The 21,526-nt window shown below is 38.1% G+C and overlaps 3 protein-coding genes across 3 annotated transcripts; all 3 read left to right on the top strand.

Moving 5' to 3' along the window:
* Positions 1-2,769: 2,769 nt before the first annotated feature.
* On the top strand, positions 2,770-3,992 carry LOC146641336 (granzyme G-like). The gene is made up of 5 exons (XM_085398131.1): positions 2,770-2,827; positions 2,903-3,056; positions 3,229-3,361; positions 3,508-3,735; positions 3,831-3,992. Exons 1-5 carry the CDS (start codon positions 2,770-2,772, stop codon positions 3,990-3,992), a joined length of 735 nt encoding a protein of 244 aa, XP_085254257.1.
* A 3,721-nt stretch (positions 3,993-7,713) lies between these two features.
* LOC146641335 (granzyme G-like) lies at positions 7,714-13,400 on the top strand. The gene is made up of 7 exons (XM_085398129.1): positions 7,714-7,771; positions 7,844-7,997; positions 8,170-8,302; positions 8,452-8,679; positions 8,775-8,892; positions 10,503-10,571; positions 13,333-13,400. The coding sequence occupies exons 1-7, from the start codon at positions 7,714-7,716 to the stop codon at positions 13,398-13,400; spliced, it is 828 nt and encodes a 275-aa protein (XP_085254255.1).
* A 476-nt stretch (positions 13,401-13,876) lies between these two features.
* Positions 13,877-15,789, top strand: LOC146641334 (granzyme B-like). Its single transcript, XM_085398720.1, has 5 exons — positions 13,877-13,934; positions 14,007-14,160; positions 14,405-14,543; positions 14,821-15,045; positions 15,153-15,789. The coding sequence occupies exons 1-5, from the start codon at positions 13,877-13,879 to the stop codon at positions 15,378-15,380; spliced, it is 804 nt and encodes a 267-aa protein (XP_085254846.1). The 3' UTR covers positions 15,381-15,789.
* Positions 15,790-21,526: the final 5,737 nt, after the last annotated feature.

The following is a 21,526-nucleotide window of genomic DNA, read 5'->3' as shown; positions in this document are numbered from 1 at the left end:
GTCTTTTTAAAAGAACCAAAAGTAATTGGACAATTGACTCCAGGACTCCCGGTGGGGAATTCCTTTGTTATGGCATTATCAATTAAGCAAATAAAAGGCCTGAAGTTGATTTGATGCGTGGCGCATTTGGAAAATTTTGCTGTGATCAGACAACATGTGGTCAAAGGAGCTCTCCATGCAGGTGAAACAAGCCATCATTAGGCTGCCAAAACAGAAAAAAACAAAAACAGAAATTGCTACAATATTAGGAGTGGCAAATTCTACGGTTTGGTACACCCTGAGAAAGAAAGAAAGAAAGAAAGCACTGGTGAACTGAGCAATGCAAAAAGACCTGGACGTCCAAGGAAGGCGACATTGGTGGAAGATCTCAGATTCATTTCCATGGTAGGAGTATCGATATCCAAGTCTACCATAAAGAGAAGACTCAATGAAAGTAAATACAGAGGGTTCACTGCAAGGTGTTGTAACATCGGGTTGCGTTTAGTGGTTGAGAGGAGGCGGCAAAACACTTAGCAGGGTAGCCAAAAAAATACACACTCACGCTGGCGTTGGGAATTCCACAGTGTGTTCTTTAATATACCTTCTCTTCATCAACCATATAAGCCCGGTTGAACGGCTGCAGCTTAACAAACATAGCGCACAGTGTTCGTACAACCCATAATGTTGCAAACAAAGGTGTCTGGAGAGGTAAAACATAAAATCCGTCCCTCCTCATGCACTAGCGTGCAAGCACATGTCCACACAATCACAGAGAGAGAGAGAGAGAGCAGTGGCACAAACTGATGACACCATCAACCCTCGACTTGGGTGTCTTAATGGGACACCACACCATAGTGGCTGTTACAGTGTAAGTCACTCATAAGCCTCAAGAACAGATAGGATAGATTGGACATAATACAGATGGACACTGACCCAAAGCAACCCAGGAGTTTATGAAAGCAAAGAAGCAGAATATTCTTGAATGACCAAGTCAGTTATCCCAACTGAGCATATCACTTGTTGAAGACTAAACCTTGGACAGAAAGACCCACAAACACACAGGAACTGAAAGCTGCTGCAGTAAAGGCTGGTAGAGCATTAAAAGGAAGAAAGCCAGCGTCTGGTGATGTCCATGAGTTCAAGACTTCAGGCTGTCAGCAAACCTAGCAAAGGGTTTTCAACCAACATTAGAAATGAACCTTTTTTTTTGGTTATTTAATTTGTCCGATTACTTTGAGCCCTTGAAATGAAGGGATTGTGTTAAAAATCTTTCGTTCCTCAAATTATTATGCAATCTTTTTCTAAAGCTGAGAGTCCGCACTTCATCTGCATCGTTTCATATCAGTTGTTGATTTGAGTAAATGGCCTGTATTTGTATAGCGCTTTACTTAGTCCCTAAGGACCCCAAAGCGCTTTACACTACATTCAGTCATCCACCCATTCAGACACTGGTGATGGCAAGCTACATTGTAGCCACAGCTGCCCTGGGACACACTGACAGGCGAGGCTGGCGGACACTGGTACCACCAGGCCCTCTGACCACCACCAGTAGGTAAGGGATGAAGTGTCTTGCCCAAGAACACAACAACCGAGACTGTCAGAGCCGGGGCTCGAACTGGCAACCTTCCAATTACAAGACAAACTGCCAACTCTTCAGCCGCGATCGCCCCGGGATCGTAGGGAGCACATCTAGTCTTATAAGTGCAACTAATTTGAAGATAAGTTTTAGGACTTTAAAATGTGTTAGGCCAGTTCAAACATGTCTCTTCTTCCAGTGTCTAAGTGTGTCTGTATCACAGTGCAAAGTTGCAGCTAATATTTATCAGTGCAATGTAGTTTTAGTCATAAAGTGTATCTGGCAGTTCTTCTAGGCTTTTAATAGATGGGCAAGTCAGCCTTTTTATCTAGTTTCATTTCTGGTCTGAAAATATCACCCATTAGCACTTTTTCTCTTCCTCTTCGCAAACGCTTTTATAGCTGTATCATATATAAAAGCGAACTGTGGGCTGTGACAACAGGAGCTATCATTACTAGTCCTGTACTGGGCCTATAGAAGTCTCATTATCCACTGAGCATGTGTTGTGTGTTGGATCTGCGCTTCAGCAGACCCGCTAGTTCAGAGACTCATCACTCAAGAAGAAAGCAAAACAACGACGGAACCGGCGGAACACAATATGCTTACAACTGTTTAACCACATTTCCTGGTTATCCAAAGGTCATCTCCCCACACGCATATACGGCTTAACTCTAATGGTTCACCATGTGCAAGCATACGCGAGCCCCTAAATGCCAGGGGGTGGACATCCCTCAGAAGACGAGGAACCCAGACTCTCACATGGGATGTGCCTGCAGTTAAACAGCTGCAGCTAATTACCTCCCCCAGAATCATAGATGTGTAGGCGAGGAACAGACGAATATCTAATCATGCAGTTTAAGTCACGGTTTACATATTTAAGAACAACAATGACAAAATTTAACAATTTATTCTGACATTGTGGAATTTTTAAAATAAAGTATGCAACACGTGCAGGGGAGCCAACACACACTAAACATCACAGTTCACAGTCTCAGCTCCTTGATATTGGTTAAAGTTTAGACTTGAGGTCAGAATCACTCTTTATAGTGAGTTTGTCGTGTGTGTTGATGTTTCAGTTCACTCCACAGTTTCTCTTTTTCTGATCATAATCAGCATGTTGTGAAAAACCACACGTGTGCATATCGCACAAACATATTGCAGCTTCACAGCAGATGTGTGTCACTTCTTTTCAGACCTATCACTGGGAACCTATCATGTTCATCCACTGTAACCTGGCAACACTGATATTTGTGCTGACCCTTGATCGTCATGGTAAGTTACATTTTCTGCAGTTTTACTTTACTGAATATAATGATAATATAGCAAATTATGTATGTATATTTCCAGTTTATACAATCCTTGGAGGCCATGAGGCTGTGCCACATAGCAGACCATACATGGTGCTTTTGCAGAGGCACATGTTAGATGGTCGAAAGAAATACTGTGCTGGCTTCCTTCTGAATGAGGATTTTGTGATGACTGCTGCCACCTGCCAAGCCGAGTGAGTTTAAGTAACTTCATGTTCTTCTATGATGTTTTTCTAGACTGATGCACTGAAAATTTAAATGCATGAATAAATAGTCTCTGTAGGTGCAGGAGTTCTACATTCTCACAGAAACACTAATCATTGTATTCTTAGATGATTTTTTTGGCATAATTTTGTGTCATTTCAGGTCTTACACTGCCTTACTAGGAGTTCACAATGTGAATAGTAATAGCGAAATACAGCGCATATCTGCGGAACAACCATTTCCACATAAACACTTCAACCAAACCTCTTTAAAAAATGATGTAATGCTTCTGAAGGTAAGAGTATACCTGCACAGAAAGTACAATATAATGAAAATTGAGTCCCACATTATTATTTTTAGATGCTCCCTTGAATTCGAGTTTGAAAAAAAAAGTTCAGTTTACATTTTTAATTTTATTTTATTTGTTTGTTTTTCCTCCAGTTGAGCTCCAAGGCAAAGTTCAGTGAGAATGTGAAGCCTATTCCTCTGGCGAGTCATGATGATGGTACTTTGCCAAAATCATGTATACTCTCTGGCTGGGGACGAACAGACAGGAATAATAAATATATGTCTCCCACACTCATGGAAACTAGCATAACACTGGTTGACAATAAGGAGTGCACCATGGAAAACTTCTACTGCTCTCAGGGAGACACTGGTCCAAGTGTGGTATGTACATCTTTATAAAATAAAGTGAACTGACTTCGTTCAGTTAACTCACTTTTGAAGCATCACTGCTTCACATGCTGAATATTTACTTCCAGGGAGATGCTGGTGGTCCATTGGTCTGTGAAGATGGAAAGGCATACGGTGTGATATCCAGTGCAGTTACTCCACACTCAGGTGGCCCAGACATCATTAGATTCACTAAAATTCCTGAATCCACTGAAACACAGCATCGTGTTTGTATTAGACCTGCTGATTAGTCAGTTAATGTGGAAGTTGCAGAAATGAGAACAATCTAAGAAGTACCACGTCTTAATGCAAAATTAAGAAAAAATCTATAATCTAAAATAAAACATTGATTCTCAGGTTTACTAACAATTAAATTAATAATCTCTTGTTCCATTACTTTCTACAGTTTTTGGATAGTTCTGGGGCTTTGTTTTTTAAATGTTACCTTTACAACTGATTTCATATCTGCAGACGTCTGAAATCTGAATTTTGTTCAGTAGATTTAATATTATATGTCATTATTGTTCCGTCTTCATATGTATTAAAGAGATTCTTCAATCTAATGAGAAAATAAGATCCTCTAACGTTGTTTTATCTCATATTGTCTAAAAAGAAACCTTTATCTTAATTTTTTTTACTTATTCAATGTATCATTTTTGGCAGGTCAAGTGTACAGCACTTTGTCTTCAGCTGGGAGTTGTTCTGAAAGTGCGATATAAATAAATTCCTTGCTTCAGTCACGTACTTTGCACAATCTGACTCTGTCATTTCTGATCATCTCTGTTGCGACTCAGATTCACACACACACACACACACACACACACACACACATAGAGCCCCCAAAAATTTATAATAATCCAAAAGTAATAAAAATAGATGAAAAAGTCCATACAGGTTATGGAAATTCTGTACAGGCTGACATATATGACTCCAGATGGACTAATGAGCACTTCTTTTTGTGCAAAGGCCCTAACCAATTCTGGACATCCAAACTAGGTCCACAATTTGGTCATCCAACCATGAGCCGACATAGACGTCATCTTTATTTCATCGCCTATTAAACTTCTAGCGTTGACATCATTAGGGCCTCCATGCACGGGCTATTTATAGTCCAAATATGGTCATTGTTCACGTCTTTTCAGTGTCAAACTCCAACTCATTATAGATGTTGATTTTATACTGCTTCTAGAGGCTCTGTAGTCCCGTGTTTCCAGAGGGTGGAGGACAGAAACAGTTATGTGTGAAGGTGTGCAGAGTGCTCAGCAGGCTAACACATAATAAATCAGGTTTGTTTATAAATATCTGTATTCATATATATCATATTGATAACAACAATGTTAATGTTAAAGGAAAATATTTAAATTAAGTGAATGTCTCTATTTAAAAACAAACAAAAAACTCATGATGTGATATTATAGTATATAGTATATCAGAAATCTGTTCACTATTTTTATTACAAATTATATCAGTAAGGAAGCTGACTAAATATTAACTGATAATTTATGGCAAAGGGGTGGGATTAAATAAGTGTTTACTTCTTCCCACTCCCTTTCAACATGTAAATTAATCAGAACGGGGTTTTTTGGGGGGTTTTTTGTATGTAATTTGTATAGTATTTTTTTTCTCTCTTATTTTCTTTTCTAAATGTACTTGTATATTGTTCACATGTTGAAATAAATTACCAATCAATCAATCAATGTTTGTAAATAAACAAATGTATTAATCATGTACATTTCCTGCACCTGTCATAGATGTCCACATGACATCCAAAAATATTACTCAGTCCAAAGTTCAAGTTTTAAGACCAACAGACTCAAGACAGACATGATCTGCACGTCTACCCGACGTCCAGTGTTTAGTGGGAATGTAATATTTTTACAAATATCTACAGAAAACCTGGTTTTCTGTAAAACTGCTGTGATAAACAGTGGATCAGTGTAACAAAGGCTTCCTGGTGTTATGCTCTTCAGTGCAGGGATGTTTGCAGAGGTGCTTCACTGAAGCTGGCTCGAGTACACTAGTGACATGCAAGAGAAGATAAGGAACCACAAAGAGAAATTATATCAGATGTCAGAGGTCGAGGGTTTATCGTAGTCAGCAGCAGCTGGGTGCACTCTCATCAAAAGGTTCCCATGCTCTCTTCGTGGCAGTATAGCAAGTCAAAACTGTATCTGCTAAAAATGCTAAGTCTCATTGTTTTTTCTACATTGACATAAGCATTCTGAAATCAGCTGAGTTTGTTGCTTTTAGTAAAGATTTCAATATAATAACAACAAAATGATTAAAAGGCTTGTTCACTGTGTGACGTGGTTAACTGTCAATACGTTGGCTGAGCTGAGCACCATAAGTTATCTAAGTTATCTCTCTACACCACAGGAATGTTGAAGACATTGCTGTTTACTGCAGACACTGGGCGAGTTAACATGTACAGACATTCTGTACTTAAGAAAAAGTACAGATACTAGTGTTAAAAAATACTACAGTAAAAGTAGAAGTACTTTGTTCACGTAAAAGGGAAAAAGTACAGAGTCTGTGAAGGTTCTCAGTCATCCAGCTCATTGTAGTCTAAGGAGCTTGGAAAGAAAAGCGTCTGGACTTCTTTAAGTTGCTTGAAGACATTTCACCTCTCGTCCTCTCATCCGAGAAGCTTCCTCAGTTCTTCAGCTAGAACTGAAGAACTGAGGAAGCTTCTCAATGAGAGGTGAAATGTCTTCAAGCAACTTAAAGAAGTCCAGACGCTTTTCTTTCCAAGCTCCAGCATAGACGTTCTCGCTTTTCTCTTTTCTGACCTCTGCAAACTACATTGATCCTTGACACAGGTTTTCCCTTCTTTCTCCTGTCCTTTGCCTACTCTCTGCATTACTGCACGCTCTCTTCTCTGTTGGCCGTCAGCGGTAATGTCGACTCTCTCTCTCCTGTATTTGCAATTCTCAGTCTTATTGCTGTCTCTGCCTTATTGAAGATTTAAAATTCAAGAAGATTTCATTGTGATTTCTCAAAGTATCTACAGAAACACACAGGCTGAAACAAAATATTCTTGATTGATTATTGTATTCTGTAGTGTAATAATCAGTAAAAAAAATAAAAAAAAATAAAAAAAAGAAGAATACAGTAATAAAAACCCTAAAATGAGTATAAATAACAATCAAACCGCAAATTGTCCGAGACACTCGGCAAACACAGGTGTAAACAATCACAGTCATTCAGCCAGCAGCAGTCCTCACAGTCACTGAGAGGGACACATTATTTCCATTAATTGTTATTATTAGATGTTCTGGCCTTTTGTGGGCTTGAAGCTTAATACAGGCTCTCCTTTTTTCTCCTGAGCTTTGTTTATAATCATCATCATCATCCTGTGTATTTAAGTCCTGAGTTTCCTCCAGTTCATCGTCTTTGTCATTTTTGATTCTGTTTGTCTGTTTCCAGTTCAGTTCGGTCCCGTCACGTGCATCAAGATCTTCCTGAATTTCTTTGTACTTGTTTATGAGGTGTGATTTACTCTCAGTTTGTTTTTACATGTAAACTGTTTTTCTGGTCGCTATAGAGAAAGGTGCTCATGACAGCACACGTTAGTTGGAATCCCGCAAGAGTCAAAATATTATCAAAATTAATTAAAGCTTGAATTTGTCAGATGGTGATGCTTTATTGAATCCTGGAATTTAAACTGAATTTAAATTCATTTTAACATTTTATTGTTTAAAATGAAATTTAATTTACCATAAAAACAATTTGGTGCAAACTCAATGGACTTAGGAGTGACGTTAATGAGTTCACAGGATCATATTTTTAGACATTTTTCATGTAAAATAGTAAGGCGATATTTACCTTCCTTAAGAATGTGGTTCAAAGCCACATCACTGAGCATGCGTATGCAAATAGCACAAATATATAGGAAACATTTCAGGGTGAAAATGATCAGAGATTATTATTTCTCTTCAGTATCTCAGCTGAACTCTCGACTGTAATCGCACCATGATTATTTACTATAAACTGACATTACTGACACTGGTACTGAGCTTTCATCAACAAGGTAAAGATCTTTACATATTTTACGCACACATTTGATTTTGTATGTATATACTTTATTTCACTTTTGTCTCAGGCCATGCGATCATTGGAGGTCACGAGGCTGTGCCTCACAGCAGACCTTACATGGTGCTTTTGCAGATGAACAGCGCAGGTGGTCAAAGAGCCCACTGTGCTGGCTTCCTTCTCAATGAGGATTTTGTGATGACTGCTGCACACTGCCAAGCCGAGTGAGTTTAAGTAACTTCATATTTTTGTATGATGTTTTTTTAGACTGATGCACTGAAAGTTTAAATACATGAATAAATAGTCTCTGTAGGTGCACGAGTTCTACATTCTCACAGAAACACTAATCATTGTATTCTTAGATGATTTTTTTGGCATAATTTTGTGTCATTTCAGGTCTTACACTGCCTTACTAGGAGTTCACAATGTGAATAGTAATAGCGAAATACAGCGCATATCTGCGGAACAACCATTTCCACATAAAAACTTCAACCAAACCTCTTTAAAAAATGATGTAATGCTTCTGAAGGTAAGAGTATCCCTGCACAGAAAGTACAATATAATGAAAATATTGAGTCCCACATTATTATTTTTAAATGCTCCCTTGAATTCGAGTTTGAAAAAAAAAGTTCAGTTTACATTTTTAATTTTATTTTATTTGTTTGTTTTTTCCTCCAGTTGAGCTCCAAGGCAAAGTTCAGTGAGAATGTGAAGCCTATTCCTCTGGCGAGTCATGATGATGGTACTTTGCCAAAATCATGTATACTCTCTGGCTGGGGACGAACAGACAGGAATAATAAATATTTGTCTCCCACACTCATGGAAACTAGCATAACACTGGTTGACAATAAGGAGTGCACCATGGAAAACTTCTACTGCTCTCAGGGAGACACTGGTCCAAGTGTGGTATGTACATCTTTATAAAATAAAGTGAACTGACTTCGTTCAGTTAACTCACTTTTGAAGCATCACTGCTTCACATGCTGAATATTTACTTCCAGGGAGATGCTGGTGGTCCATTGGTCTGTGAAGATGGAAAGGCATACGGTGTGATATCCAGTGCAGTTACTCCACACTCAGGTGGCCCAGACATCATTAGATTCACTAAAATTCCTGAATCCACTGAAACACAGCATCATGTTTGTATTAGACCTGCTGATTAGTCAGTTAATGTGGAAGTTGCAGAAATGAGAACAATCTAAGAAGTACCACGTCTTAATGCAAAATTAAGAAAAAATCTATAATCTAAAATAAAGCATTGATTCTCAGGTTTACTAACAATTAAATTAATAATCTCTTGCTGCATTACTTTTTTGGATAGTTCTGGGGCTTTACAACTGATTTCATATCTGCAGACGTCTGAAATCTGAATTTTGTTCAGTGAATTTAATATTTTATGTCATTATTGTTCCGTCTTCATATGTTTTAAAGAGATTCTTCAATCTAATGAGAAAATAAGATCCTCTAATGTTGTTTTATCTCATATTGTCTAAAAATAAAACTTTCGTACCTGTTTATACATTTCTCTGTTCAGCATTAATTAGAATCATTTGTATAATGACTTCTTTGTGACTGTTTGTATTTACTTTTTCAATTTAAATTGAACAGAGTCTAAAGAATAATGGAAAATGTTCACTTTTTTATAGCACACCATTAAAAAAAGAAAACTCAGCAATAAGCCACGGATAACTTTGCATTCTTACATTTGTACTGCTTGTATTACTACAGTAATACTGAAGTATTTCTATTTTTGTATTAATTTTTTTTACTTATTCAATGTATCATTTTTGGCAGGTCAAGTGTACAGCACTTTGTCTTCAGCTGGGAGTTGCTCTGAAAGTGCGATATAAATAAATTCCTTGCTTCAGTCACGTACTTTGCACAATCTGACTCTGTCATTTCTGATCATCTCTGTTGCGACTCAGATTCACACACACACACACACACACACACACACACACACACACACACACACACACACACACACACACACACACACACACACACACAGAGCCCCCAAAAATTTATAATAATCCAAAAGTAATACAAATCGATGAAAAAGTCCATACAGGTTATGGAAATTCTGTACAGGCTGACAATTATGACTCCAGATGGACTAATGAGCACTTCTTTTTGTGCTCAGACAAAGGCCCTAACCAATTCTGGACATCCAACCATGAGCCGACATAGACGTCAATATGACATCTTTATTTCATCGCCTATTAAACTTCTAGTGTTGACATCATTAGGGCCTCCATGCACGGGCTATTTATAGTCCAAATATGGTCATTGTTCACGTCTTTTCAGAGTCAAACTCCAACTCATTATAGATGTTGATTTTATACTGCTTCTAGAGGCTCTGTAGTCCTGTGTTTCCAGAGGGTGGAGGACAGAAACAGTTATGTGTGGAGGTGTGCAGAGTGCTCAGCAGGCTAACACATAATAAATCAGGTTTGTTTATAAATATCTGTATTCATATATATCATATTGATAACAACAAGCTTAATATTTGTAAATAAACAAATGTATTAATTATGTACATTTCCTGCACCTGTCATAGATGTCCACATGACGTCCAAAAATATTACCCAGTCCAAATTTCAAGTTTTAAGACCAACAGACTCAAGACAGACATGATCTGCACGTCTACCCGATGTCCAGTGTTTAGTGGGAATGTAATATTTTTACAAATATCTACAGAAGACATGGTTTTCTGTAAAACTGCTGTGATAAACAGTGGATCAGTGTAACAAAGGCTTCCTGGTGTTATGCTCTTCAGTGCAGGGATGTTTGCAGAGGTGCTTCACTGAAGCTGGCTCGAGTACACTACAGGGAGTGCAGAATTATTAGGCAAATGAGTATTTTGTCCACATCATCCTCTTCATGCATCTTGTCTTACTCCAAGCTGTATAGGCTCAAAAGCCTACTACCAATTAAGCATATTAGGTGATGTGCATCTCTGTAATGAGAAGGGGTGTGGTCTAATGACATCAACACCCTATATCAGGTGTGCATAATTATTAGGCAACGTCCTTTCCTTTGGCAAAATGGGTCAAAAGAAGGACTTGACAGGCTCAGAAAAGTCAAAAATAGTGAGATATCTTGCAGAGGGATGCAGCAGTCTCAAAATTGCAAAGCTTCTGAAGCGTGATCATCGAACAATCAAGCGTTTCATTCAAAATAGTCAACAGGGTCGCAAGAAGCATGTGGAAAAACCAAGGCGCCAAATAACTGCCCATGAACTGAGAAAAGTCAAGCGTGCAGCTGCCAAGATGCCACTTGCCACCAGTTTGGCCATATTTCAGAGCTGCAACATCACTGGAGTGCCCAAAAGCACAAGGTGTGCAATACTCAGAGACATGGCCAAGGTAAGAAAGGCTGAAAGACGACCACCACTGAACAAGACACACAAGCTGAAACGTCAAGACTGGGCCAAGAAATATCTCAAGACTGATTTTTCTAAGGTTTTATGGACTGATGAAATGAGAGTGAGTCTTGATGGGCCAGATGGATGGGCCCGTGGCTGGATTGGTAAAGGGCAGAGAGCTCCAGTCCGACTCAGACGCCAGCAAGGTGGAGGTGGAGTACTGGTTTGGGCTGGTATCATCAAAGATGAGCTTGTGGGGCCTTTTCGGGTTGAGGATGGAGTCAAGCTCAACTCCCAGTCCTACTGCCAGTTTCTGGAAGACACCTTCTTCAAGCAGTGGTACAGGAAGAAGTCTGCATCCTTCAAGAAAAACATGATTTTCATGCAGGACAATGCTCCATCACACGCGTCCAAGTACTCCACAGCGTGGCTGGCAAGAAAGGGTATAAAAGAAGAAAAACTAATGACATGGCCTCCTTGTTCACCTGATCTGAACCCCATTGAGAACCTGTGGTCCATCATCAAATGTGAGATTTACAAGGAGGGAAAACAGTACACCTCTCTGAACAGTGTCTGGGAGGCTGTGGTTGCTGCTGCACGCAATGTTGATGGTGAACAGATCAAAACACTGACAGAATCCATGGATGGCAGGCTTTTGAGTGTCCTTGCAAAGAAAGGTGGCTATATTGGTCGCTGATTTGTTTTTGTTTTGTTTTTGAATGTCAGAAATGTATATTTGTGAATGTGGAGATGTTATATTGGTTTCACTGGTAAAAATAAATAATTGAAATGGGTATATATTTGTTTTTTGTTAAGTTGCCTAATAATTATGCACAGTAATAGTCACCTGCACACACAGATATCCCCCTAAAATAGCTAAAACTAAAAACAAACTAAAAACTACTTCCAAAAACATTCAGCTTTGATATTAATGAGTTTTTTGGATTCATTGACAACATGGTTGTTGTTCAATAATAAAGTTATTCCTCAAAAATACAACTTGCCTAATAATTCTGCACTCCCTGTAGTGACATGCAAGAGAAGATAAGGAACCACAAAGAGAAATTATATCAGAGGTCGAGGGTTTATCGTAGTCAGCAGCAGCTGGGTGCACTCTAATCAAAAGGTTCCCATGCTCTCTTCGTGGCAGTATAGCAAGTCAAAACTGTATCTGCTAAAAATGCTAAGTCTCATTGTTTTTTCTACATTGACATAAGCATTCTGAAATCAGCTGAGTTTGTTGCTTTTAGTAAAGATTTCAATATAATAACAACAAAATGATTAAAAGGCTTGTTCACTGTGTGACGTGGTTAACTGTCAATACGTTGGCTGAGCTGAGCACCATAAGTTATCTAAGTTATCTCTCTACACCACAGGAATGTTGAAGACAGACACTGGGCGAGTTAACATGTACAGACATTCTGTACTTAAGAAAAAGTACAGATACTAGTGTTAAAAAATACTACAGTAAAAGTAGAAGTACTTATTATACTTTATTTAAGTAAAAGTGAAAAAGTAAAGGCATAGAGGTTCTCGCTTTTTTCTTTTCTGACCTCTGCAAACTACATTGATCCTTGACACAGGTTTTCCCTTCTTTCTCCTGTCCTTTGCCTACTCTCTGCATTACTGCACGCTCTCTTCTCTGTTGGCCGTCAGCGGTAATGTCGACTCTCTCTCTCCTGTATTTGCAATTCTCAGTCTTATTGCTGTCTCTGCCTTATTGAAGATTTAAAATTCAAGAAGATTTCATTGTGATTTCTCAAAGTATCTACAGAAACACACAGGCTGAAACAAAATATTCTTGATTGATTATTGTATTCTGTAGTGTAATAATCAGTAAAAAAAATAAAAATAAAAAATAAAAAAAGAAGAATACAGTAATAAAAACCCTAAAATGAGTATAAATAACAATCAAACCGCAAATTGTCCGAGACACTCGGCAAACACAGGTGTAAACAATCACAGTCATTCAGCCAGCAGCAGTCCTCACAGTCACTGAGAGGGACACATTATTTCCATTAATTGTTATTATTAGATGTTCTGGCCTTTTGTGGGCTTGAAGCTTAATACAGGCTCTCCTTTTTTCTCCTGACCTTTGTTTATAATCATCATCATCATCCTGAGTATTTAAGTCCTGAGTTTCCTCCAGTTCATCGTCTTTGTCATTTTTGATTCTGTTTGTCTGTTTCCAGTTCAGTTCGGTCCTGTCACGTGCATCAAGATCTTCCTGAATTTCTTTGTACTTGTTTATGAGGTGTGATTTACTCTCTTTGTTTTTACATGTAAACTGTTTTTCTGGTCGCTATAGAGAAAGGTGCTCATGACAGCACACATTAGTTGGAATCCCGCAAGAGTCAAAATATTATCAAAATTAATTAAAGCTTTAATTTGTCAGATGGTGATGCTTTATTGAATCCTGGAATTTAAACGGAATTTAAATTCATTTTAACATTTTATTGTTTAAAATGAAATTTAATTTACCATAAAAACAATTTGGTGCAAACTCAATGGACTTAGGAGTGACGTTAATGAGTTCACAGGATCATATTTTTAGACATTTTTCATGTAAAATAGTAAGGCGATATTTACCTTCCTTAAGAATGTGGTTCAAAGCCACATCACTGAGCATGCGTATGCAAATAGCACAAATATATAGGAAACATTTCAGGGTGAAAATGATCAGAGATTATTATTTCTCTTCAGTATCTCAGCTGAACTCTCGACTGTGATCGCACCATGATTATTTACTATAAACTGACATTACTGACACTGGTACTGAGCTTTCATCAACAAGGTAAAGATCTTTACATATTTTACGCACACATTTGATTTTGTATGTATATACTTTATTTCACTTTTGTCTCAGGCCATGCGATCATTGGAGGTCACGAGGCTGTGCCTCACAGCAGACCTTACATGGTGCTTTTGCAGATGAACAGCGCTGCTGGTCATATAGGACACTGTGCTGGCTTCCTTCTCAATGAGGATTTTGTGATGACTGCTACACACTGCCAAGCCGAGTGAGTTTAACACACTGTTATGTTTTTTGTTTTTTTTTACCTGTTTAGTGTTTAGGGGCCTCCTGTGGAATCTGTAATCTCAAGATTAAAGTCAAGTCACATATTGAGAGGAGGAAATCTGTTTTTATGCAGCTTCATGGTTATTAGATAAAATGACCCAAAAATATTTTATCTTGTGAACACAAGACCAAAAACTCATTATTTTTATCAAACAAATAATACACTTTTTTTTTTTTTTTTTTAGGTCCTACAAAGTTTTTCTGGGACTTCATAATTATCATGATCAGAATGGTGTACAGCATGTTAATGTGCCTGGGAGAAATGCATTTCCAATGAAAGGCTACGATCCAGTTAATATTAAAAATGATATGATGCTTCTTAAGGTATGTATATATATAACAAATATGATTGTACTTTTGAAGTTCACCATATTGCTCTAATTTAGTCTTTTTTTCAGAATCTCCAAATTTTTTTCTCTTTTTTTTTGGCTGTTGCTCTGTTCATTCAAGTTGTACTGAAATCCTGTACATACTGATTTTTATTTTACTTTTTTCCCTCTTCGATTTACTGAAATTGAGCCCAACTGAATACAGCACTAAAACAGACTGTAGTTAACAGTGCTAATATCTTTTAAAGGGTTTTCTCTCTCTCTTCCTTAAGTTGAGCACCAAGGCAAAGTTGAACGACAAAGTGAAACCCATCGCTCTTGCTGACCGTGATGATGGATCTCTGCCAAAAGCATGTGTCATTTCTGGTTGGGGAAGCACAGAAAACAGCAAATATATGTCTGTCAAACTCCTGGAAGTAAATGTGACCCTGACTGACAATGAGCTGTGTGCTAACACAAACATGTACTGCTCTGAGGGTGAGAGAGAACCTGGTCAGGTAAGTGTATTTTTGTACACTAACATCGAGAAAAAAACTTTGGTCAACAACGGAAATTCTCTTCCAAAGCAATCACTAAATACTGTGTAAATACTGAATACTTCCAGGGAGACGCTGGTGGTCCATTAGTCTGTGAAGATGGAAAGGCATATGGGGTGATATCCGCCGGCATACCAAACCCAGATGGCTCAACAATTCAGGGTTATACTAAGATACCTGACCACAGAGACTCCATCAAAGAACATAAGGGAAAGTTACATTCTCCGACAACCGATACAGTAACCATCATTCCTGTTTCTAAGGAACATCATATTTGTGTTAGAGATGCTGATTAGTCTAATAATACATGGTAATTAACAGAAATTAAATCAGCTGTTCTGATGAACAGAACATTTGATAGTTTGTCAGATATGTGATTTTCCACAGATTACAGCAAAGGGAATATTTTTGGGTTTTAGACGGCTGGAGAACATTACAGAGGCTTTGGTTCCGAGCATTTTTTTGTCATTGTTTATTAAGTTAAACACAAAACAAAGCTCAACTGATCAGGAAACTAACTGTCAACAATGAAAATAGTAATCGCTGGAATCCTTCAATCTTCAAACAACATGAGGTGCATTTAAAAATCAACATGGACTCAACTGTGGTCATCAAATTGTGTAATGTATGTGTCCTTTTACTTAAAAAGAAAAAAACAGCTCAAACAGCGAGAGAAACCTTCCGGTGATAAACTGCAGATTCACATCAGACAGAGGAAATGGTGACAGCAATCTGCACTTCCTGATTATTACAAAAATAATGAGAGACGCAAGAACATTTCCACATGTGTGACTAAACCAGATACACGAAACTGAGAAACAAACTGGACTTTAAATGATTCATTTACTGAAAAGGGTAATTAAATAATTATAATGGGTAAAAACTTGGATTAAAAATCTCCAAAATTAGAGGCTTATGTGGCCATAGAAAGGCGATGCATAAAATAATAGAAAGCACATGAATGAGTACAGAAAACCCTTTCACTCGGTAGTTGGTGTAGATTTACAACAAAAATATGTTTTACCACATGTGCATTAAAATTTAATGTCATAACATTTATCTTTTCACTTAAACAGTGGTTGTCCTGCAATAGTTGAACAAACAGTAACGGCATTTCTCTGCAACTTAAACCTCTATAAGACAAACACATTAGTGTCTTTATTGAAAAGAATTTTTACATTTAAATTTAAAATTAATTGACAAGACAAATATATTCAGAAATTTAAATCAATGTATAAAGGTATGGTTTTCATGCAGTCCAATGTAATAAATTCTCATGGTTATACAACATTTGGAAGCAGCTGCACAATTACATGACTGAGCTATAAATATGTGAAGGCGGTGGTAACACGTGTGTTACTTCTTCCCACTGCTTTTTGAACACTGGTTGTACTACAGGACAGTATTTTCCTTTTCGTATATATGCTCTATTTTGTATGTATGTACGTATATGCTTGAAATAAATGATCTCTCAATCAATCGCCTCGGTTAATAAACATGGTGAGCTTCATGCAAGCACAGCTTAATGGATGGTGGCCAGAAACACTGAGACTGTGCAGTGAATTAAAACTTGATTGCATCTGCTTGTTCACGCCAGACTGAGACAAAGCAGGGAAAGAAAGACTGAAGTCAGGTTTGTGTTTTATATAGATTTTACAGACCAGCACAATAAAGAATGTATACAGCAGTTTGTATAAAAGGTAGGATCTCCTCTGGAGTGCAGTCACCCATCTGCACACGGACTATAATACCATCTCATGTGGAGAATAAATTTGGTCTGTTTATCTATTTTTGAAGAAAGATGTAGTAACTTACTAATAACTTGCGCTGTTGTAGGTTTCCACTTGCTTTTATATGTGATTTTATACATCAGCTTTTTTAATGATCTGTACATGGCAGGCCACGAATCAAAGCAAGCAGGCTGTATCCCAATTCAGAGCCCTGAGTACTTTCTCCCACACTGAAAACACTTGAATGATAAAATTATGGGAACATTATCTAATAAGATTGATTCAGGACAGACAGTTAGTTTAAACTTTTCTAGCAGTCCTTCACAAACAGGGAACAGTCTGTCTATTCTCTTCATCTGTCAGCTGCTGCGGGCTCTTCCTCCTCCTCTTCCTCACACACTGCTGAGTTTGTCCTGGTGGATCATCAGGGGTGCAAAGCCTCACAGATGATGTGCAGCAGTGGGTCCCTCAGTCTGTCCTCACTCGGGACACTTGCTGTTGTCACACATGGAAATCAAATGTGTGATAAGCTGCAGGATTCAAACACAAGTGTAACTTATAAATACATGTTCATACTTTTATTCCACAATCAGAGAGAAAGAAACAGAGAGAAAGTGCAGGACAGACAGACAGGTGACAGTCTCAGGTGTATACACTGCTACAAAACAGCACCAGAGAAGGAGGATTTAGTCAATACGCCGTCATTCAAACAAAGGTAAGTCAGCTTGAGTACTGCAAGTAAAATGCATTTAATTTCCCCCGTATTTTCAGATTAGTGCAAGCATCAATTCATTAATGAGGGGGAAATTACAGTGAGAACATGTGGAGGCTCTGTTAGATGGATAACATAGTGAGTTCAGTGCATTGATGTGACATTGTCCTGAAGCATTTAGTCATTCTCTATGGTTAAAGAAATTGCAATCATTAATTCATATTTATTATAAATAATCCTAATTATACATCTTGCTTCCGTGTTTATGTCCTGTGTCACTAAAATACATTCTTTTTTTGTTTTATACATTGATTAATGACCTGCAGAATCTCCTTATCATATTAAGTGATTCATATTTGTCACTTAAAGTCGAACTTTATGCTTTCTCCCTCTTGAAAGTGATTACATCCTTGCATTACATAATTTAGGTTCATTTTTTGCTGGCAGATTAAAAAAACAAAAACAAAACAGGCAGATTTAGAATATAACATGCAACATTCTATAGATGGATACTGTTAATAGGAAAATTGTACTTAGTAGTCAGTATAATCTTTTAATGATATAAGTTTGCATATGGTAGAATGCTGCATGTAATTATTTGTGTGTAGAAGTATATGGTTGGTGGCATATTGAAAGAATGTCTCATCCTAGGAGGTCTGTAACATTCTAGGGTGTTCACCCCCACATCCTAGGAGCATGGGAGAGGTCGTACCTTGTCTTATTGTTTTACGGTAGGATTAACGTAGCTATATCTGTTTTAGTCTAAGTGCCTTTTGGTTTGATGAACTGCTGGACTTCGAGACCAGCAGGTTTAGGGAAGTCTTTATGGGGTCACACTCTGACCCCACACACACACACACACACACACACACACACACACACACACACACACACACACACACACACACACACACACACACACAAGCACCCACTGAAGTATAAATAAAAGACCGGGGCAGTTTCTCAGCGCGAGTCTCTCAGTCTGGAGGCTGCCCTTGCTAGCAAGAAGTTCTGTGTGTTTCTCTTCTCTGAGTCTTTACTGAAGAAGTGTTTTAGAATATATTTCTTAACAAATACATAAAAAGATTTTTTTAAAATTACATGTATTGTCTTTAAATTAACTTTGTGTGTGTTTCAGGTGCACGGCACTGAATGAACCAGCATTGCAGGCATGGGTCATTGTGAGCATCACAGGGAAGGTTGAAACCGCCCACTGCACCTGTGTGCCCGGAGTCGCGGATGCCTGCAGCCATGTCACCCCTCTTCTGTTTAATGTAGAAGCAACAGTGTTGATCCGTGGCACAAGGACGGTTACAGATGAACCTGCATACGCATACTGGGTTTTGCTGGGCAATATGACCATGATACAGTCAGAGGTTGGCCATAAGACAGACTTCTCTTCAGCTGCCCCGAAAAAGGCTCTCAATCAAAACACAAACAGACCATCTGTAGTGACAGGTAAAAGAAGCCATCCTCAGAAAAGAAAAATTCCACCTGCTAAATTCAAATCAAATTCAAATTCAAATTTTATTTGTCACGTACACAGTCATACACAGTACGATATGTAGTGAAATGCTTGGACAACTGCTCGTGACCTAAGGAAAACAAAAAAGGAAAAGGCTATGAATAAGATAGGAAATAAATATGAAAAATTAAAAAGGGTAAATTTAACTAGGAAGGAATAAAATATAAATTAAGGTTAAAAAGGAAATAACTGTACAACACAAATTAGAATGAAGGGTAAATTAAACTGGGAAAGAATAAGATAAAATATATAAATTAAAGTTGAAAATAAAATAACTATACAACAAAATACACAATATCAGTGTTGGGACTAACGCGTTATTAAGTAACGCGTTACAGTAACTACGTTATTATTGTGGTAACGAGCACGGTAACTAGTTATTATGCCAAAACTAGGAACGCATTACTTGTTACTGGGATTTAGATAGGGTCGTTACTCGTTACTTCGTGTGGTGGCTATCACGGAGTTTATCGCTCACTTTGCGCCGAAAGAGGAAACCAGCGGATGTTGCGCTAAACAACAGCAGCACGTTTAAGCTTGATCAGCTATTGTTAGAATTTATTTAATATTAATTTCTAGTATCAGCTGATGTTTGCTGGAGCCACAGCTGCAAAAAAGCTGCTGGTCATGATATGGTTTGGTTATCTGGTGAGAGGGAAACATGAAGATGAAACCAGGAGATGTCCTTACTGGATCATCAGAGCTGAACAGGTGATGGAGAAACAGGTTAACCTTTTAGGTGACATGAATGAGTTGAAGGGAAGTTATGAACTGTTTCTGAGAGACAAATAACCCCAGGATCCTTTTTTAGGTAGCTGACAGCTGGTAACTGTGCAGGGGCGGGTCTAGCAAAGTGTTGCCAGGTGGGCCAGGTAGGGCATTAACAGGGAGAGGTGGGCACAAAGAAATACTTTTCTTTCTTATTCTCATTTAAAATGTCTAGCTTTTAAAAAATAATTATCTGAATCTTACAACAAACGATTGATAGATTGATGCATATATACCATCAAAACAGTGTACATCACTATAACAACAGCGTTTGTTTTCATTCAAAGGCTTTATGATTTTTCCTATAATGGTGGGCCAGTCTCTAGTTAAAATACCCGGGCCAATTTTTTGTCCCAGTCCAGCCCTGTATGCAGCTCATCTGCAGTCTGGTGTTGCCTACATCTTCCTATTCAGAAGGCAGAATTTCCGAGTTCTGAGTACAATCGAAAGCACCACGACTGCAGATTTTGTGTTGGATGTAAAAGGCACACATGACGCTGTGATGTAGGCTAGAATCATGGCAGCAGTCAATGACGGTCCAGGCGTGGGATTTCTCTCGTGGAAATATGCACATTATCTTTTTCTTTCTATTGGTAGGTGGCACAGTGCACTTGTGGCAAGTAAGCAAGCTAGAAGACTGGCAAAGTTATGGAAGCAACACATTAACAAGAAAATTCTGAGTAAAACCAAAGTTACTTTCCCTAGTAACTAGTTACTTTGAAAGTAACGAGTAACTTGAAGTAACTGAGTTACTTTTGAGAGAAGTAACTAGTAATGTAACTAAGTTACTATTTTAAACTAACTTACCCAACACTGCACAATATAAGAATGTATGAAGAAATGTATGAAGAAATATAAATAACGCGACTGTGGCTCAGGGGGTTGGGAATCGCATCTGTAACCGGAAGGTCGCCGGTTCGATCCGTGGGCTCTCTGTCCGGGTCGTTGTGTCCTTGGGCAAGACACTTTACCCTACCGCCTACTGGTGTTGGCCAGAGGGGCAGCCTCGCTTCTGTCAGTCTGCCCCAGGGCAGCTGTGGCTACAACTGTAGCTGCCTCCACCAGTGTGTGAATGTGAGAGTGAATGAATAGTGGTATTGTAAAGCGCTTTGAGTCCCTTGAAAAGCAAGAATTTCTCCAAGCATAGTTCTGTTCTGAATAACCCATAATGTTTTATTTAGGGGGTCTACATTTGTGTCTGAAGCGCATTGCCATGTAAATAATTTGCATTTACTGTATATGTGCTTACTAAGTAACACTGTTCAAAAAGTTGAATAAAGAAACAAAATTATTTTTGCCTTTTAATTAAAACCACTTTGTAGAATATCACATCAGTTACAATGTAGAATCAATGTATAGTTTACAAATGACAAAATGTTCACATAAAATCATGACAACATTTAAATAATATCACGCACTATTAGCGTTCTGTAATTTCCTGTCTCTTTTGAAAACTTATAAGTACATACACAGCACAAGACTTTTAAGAGTATTTAACAAGAGCATTTTCCCCTGGTTTTACTACCACTCACTCATTCACCAAAACGCAGAAACCTTCACTATCTTATCCAAAAGGGTCACCTCTTCACCCTCACATGGAAGAACTAATCTGATTGGCATAGTGGTATGCTATGTAGCGTGTAGTTTGAAGCAGGGATTTCATAGTGCCCCATATGTAGCATTGGAACCCAGTCAGGATTTGTGCCA

Source organism: Rhamphochromis longiceps, linkage group LG23, assembly GCF_057381845.1.
Source record: "Rhamphochromis longiceps isolate RC_006_pf linkage group LG23, R_longiceps_female_GT1.1, whole genome shotgun sequence".
Lineage (NCBI taxonomy): Eukaryota > Metazoa > Chordata > Actinopteri > Cichliformes > Cichlidae > Rhamphochromis > Rhamphochromis longiceps.
The sequence above is the reverse complement of the archived record's forward strand: the minus strand, read 5'-3'. Positions and strand labels throughout refer to the sequence as shown.

Coding starts and splice junctions, on each gene's coding strand:
- LOC146641334 (XM_085398720.1), top strand. CDS start 13,877: ATGATTATTTACTATAAACTGACATTACTGACACTGGTACTGAGCTTT. Junction 14,544..14,820: donor ATGATATGATGCTTCTTAAG/GTATGTATATAT, acceptor CTCTTCCTTAAG/TTGAGCACCAAGGCAAAGTT. Junction 15,046..15,152: donor GTGAGAGAGAACCTGGTCAG/GTAAGTGTATTT, acceptor GAATACTTCCAG/GGAGACGCTGGTGGTCCATT.
- LOC146641336 (XM_085398131.1), top strand. CDS start 2,770: ATGTTCATCCACTGTAACCTGGCAACACTGATATTTGTGCTGACCCTT. Junction 3,362..3,507: donor ATGATGTAATGCTTCTGAAG/GTAAGAGTATAC, acceptor TTTTTCCTCCAG/TTGAGCTCCAAGGCAAAGTT. Junction 3,736..3,830: donor GAGACACTGGTCCAAGTGTG/GTATGTACATCT, acceptor ATTTACTTCCAG/GGAGATGCTGGTGGTCCATT.
- LOC146641335 (XM_085398129.1), top strand. CDS start 7,714: ATGATTATTTACTATAAACTGACATTACTGACACTGGTACTGAGCTTT. Junction 7,772..7,843: donor ACTGAGCTTTCATCAACAAG/GTAAAGATCTTT, acceptor CTTTTGTCTCAG/GCCATGCGATCATTGGAGGT. Junction 8,303..8,451: donor ATGATGTAATGCTTCTGAAG/GTAAGAGTATCC, acceptor TTTTTCCTCCAG/TTGAGCTCCAAGGCAAAGTT.